The sequence below is a fragment of the Octopus bimaculoides genome, chromosome 1 (genome assembly GCF_046866305.1).
Source record: "Octopus bimaculoides isolate indiv1 chromosome 1, ASM4686630v1, whole genome shotgun sequence".
In the NCBI taxonomy this organism is placed as follows: Eukaryota; Metazoa; Mollusca; class Cephalopoda; order Octopoda; family Octopodidae; genus Octopus; species Octopus bimaculoides.
Genome location: NC_142928.1, coordinates 25,638,210 through 25,639,846, shown reverse-complemented (window position 1 = coordinate 25,639,846; position 1,637 = coordinate 25,638,210). Strand labels below are relative to the sequence as shown.

Below are 1,637 nucleotides of genomic sequence, written 5' to 3'. Positions count from 1 at the left end.
CCTACTTCGAATAGCATGAGTAAACCTATATATTTCCATTAATTTAAATTTAAAAACTGGAAACTGAACAAAATACGAATTAGATGTTACAACATAGATACAACAATCTGACCTAACTATCAACCAGAAACCCACATGTAAGTAAATACGTAACAAACACCACGTGGGTAATATTGTTTTTATGTTAACATATATTTTTTTTTTATCTTTTTGCCTTTGAAGCTTCTTCCCTTCTAATTCAAAAAGAAAAATATATATTTGTTTATTGCCCTCATGGGGCTAAACATAGAGGGGAAAAACAAGGACAGACAAAGGGATTAAGTCGGTTACATTGACCCCAGTGCGTAACTGATACTTATTTACTCGACCCCGAAAGGATGAAAGGCAAAGTCAACCTCGGCAGAATTTTAACTCAGAACATAATGGCAGACGAAATACCTATTTCTTTACTGCCCACAAGGGGTTACACACAGAGGGGACAAACAAGGTCAGACAAACAAGGTCAGACAAACAAGGTCAGACAAACGGATAAAGTCGATTATATCGACCCCAGTGCGTAACTGGTACTTAATTTATCGACCCCGAAAGGATGAAAGGCAAAGTCAACCTCGGCAGAATTTTAACTCAGAACATAACGGCAGACGAAATACCGCTAAGCATTTCACCCGGCTTTTGCTAACGATTCTGCCAGTTCGCCGCCCTATAGAGAAAAAAATATATTTAAAAAATAATATACATATATAAATACTCATTGACAGCTAACTACATACAGAAATACATCAGATTATATCATTAACGTAATTTTACTTACTTTGGTTATTTTCATTGTGCTGCTTCTATGTTGATTGAAAATACGAAAAGGGTAATATGTTTAACACATAAAACCTGAATGTGCTCGTAGCTCAGCGGGGTGTATTTCGAAATGGTAATAGCTGGTCAAAATCTACTTAGATATACCTTAGTGGTAGTGGAATTTCCCGTAACACAATGCAAAGAACTGATTGAAATATGAAAAAGTAATATCCGGAAAGGTAATATAAAAATTATTGTGTTTTCCCTATATAACTAACAGCAGTTGAAAACATTGTAAAGTTGAGGCACATTTGACTTTTGTTTATAGCTACAATCGGTAGGTGTGCTGGGAGGTAACGTATCTAATACAATAGATTTGTTTATTATTTTCCCTTCACAATCTGCGTAGGAAGTAAGTTTTATTCGTACATCGCTGTCTGAATAGCAGTGGGGTCATCTATTTCAATTAACACCCCTTCCCTACCTTCTCACGAAATGCTGACCCTCTGCTTAAATTAGAAACTGGTATTCTCATAGCGTTTACATTTTCTTATTCTTTCAGACATGCTGAAAGAAGACATATTTTAGTTGCACAACGACTTTTCATATCTATACCGTAACAAAAACTGTTTCCTTTTCACATAGAGAAATAATATGTAGTGGTTGACAAATAGTTTTAAGTCATATAATTCTACAGATTACTTCTGAGTTTGACTATGTAATTTAGGATGTGACATAAAAATTAATCGTGTATATTTCTAGCTCTATCAGTAAATCTATATTAGAGGTAGTATAGTAATGCATAGCACTGGATCGAATTAATCTATATACAGGCACAATTGTTA

At 34.5% G+C, this 1,637-nt stretch overlaps 1 protein-coding gene across 1 annotated transcript in view; it reads right to left on the bottom strand.

The window, feature by feature from the left end:
* The window catches only part of LOC106876827 (interleukin 17-like protein), an 8,382-nt gene extending 7,303 nt beyond the window's left edge, over nucleotides 1–1,079 (bottom strand). Inside the window, exon 1 of the mRNA XM_014925543.3 lies at nucleotides 812–1,079. Within this exon, the coding sequence (XP_014781029.1) occupies nucleotides 812–826 (15 nt within the window). The 5' untranslated portion in view covers nucleotides 827–1,079. The remainder of the gene's footprint in view (nucleotides 1–811) is intronic.
* Nucleotides 1,080–1,637: the final 558 nt, after the last annotated feature.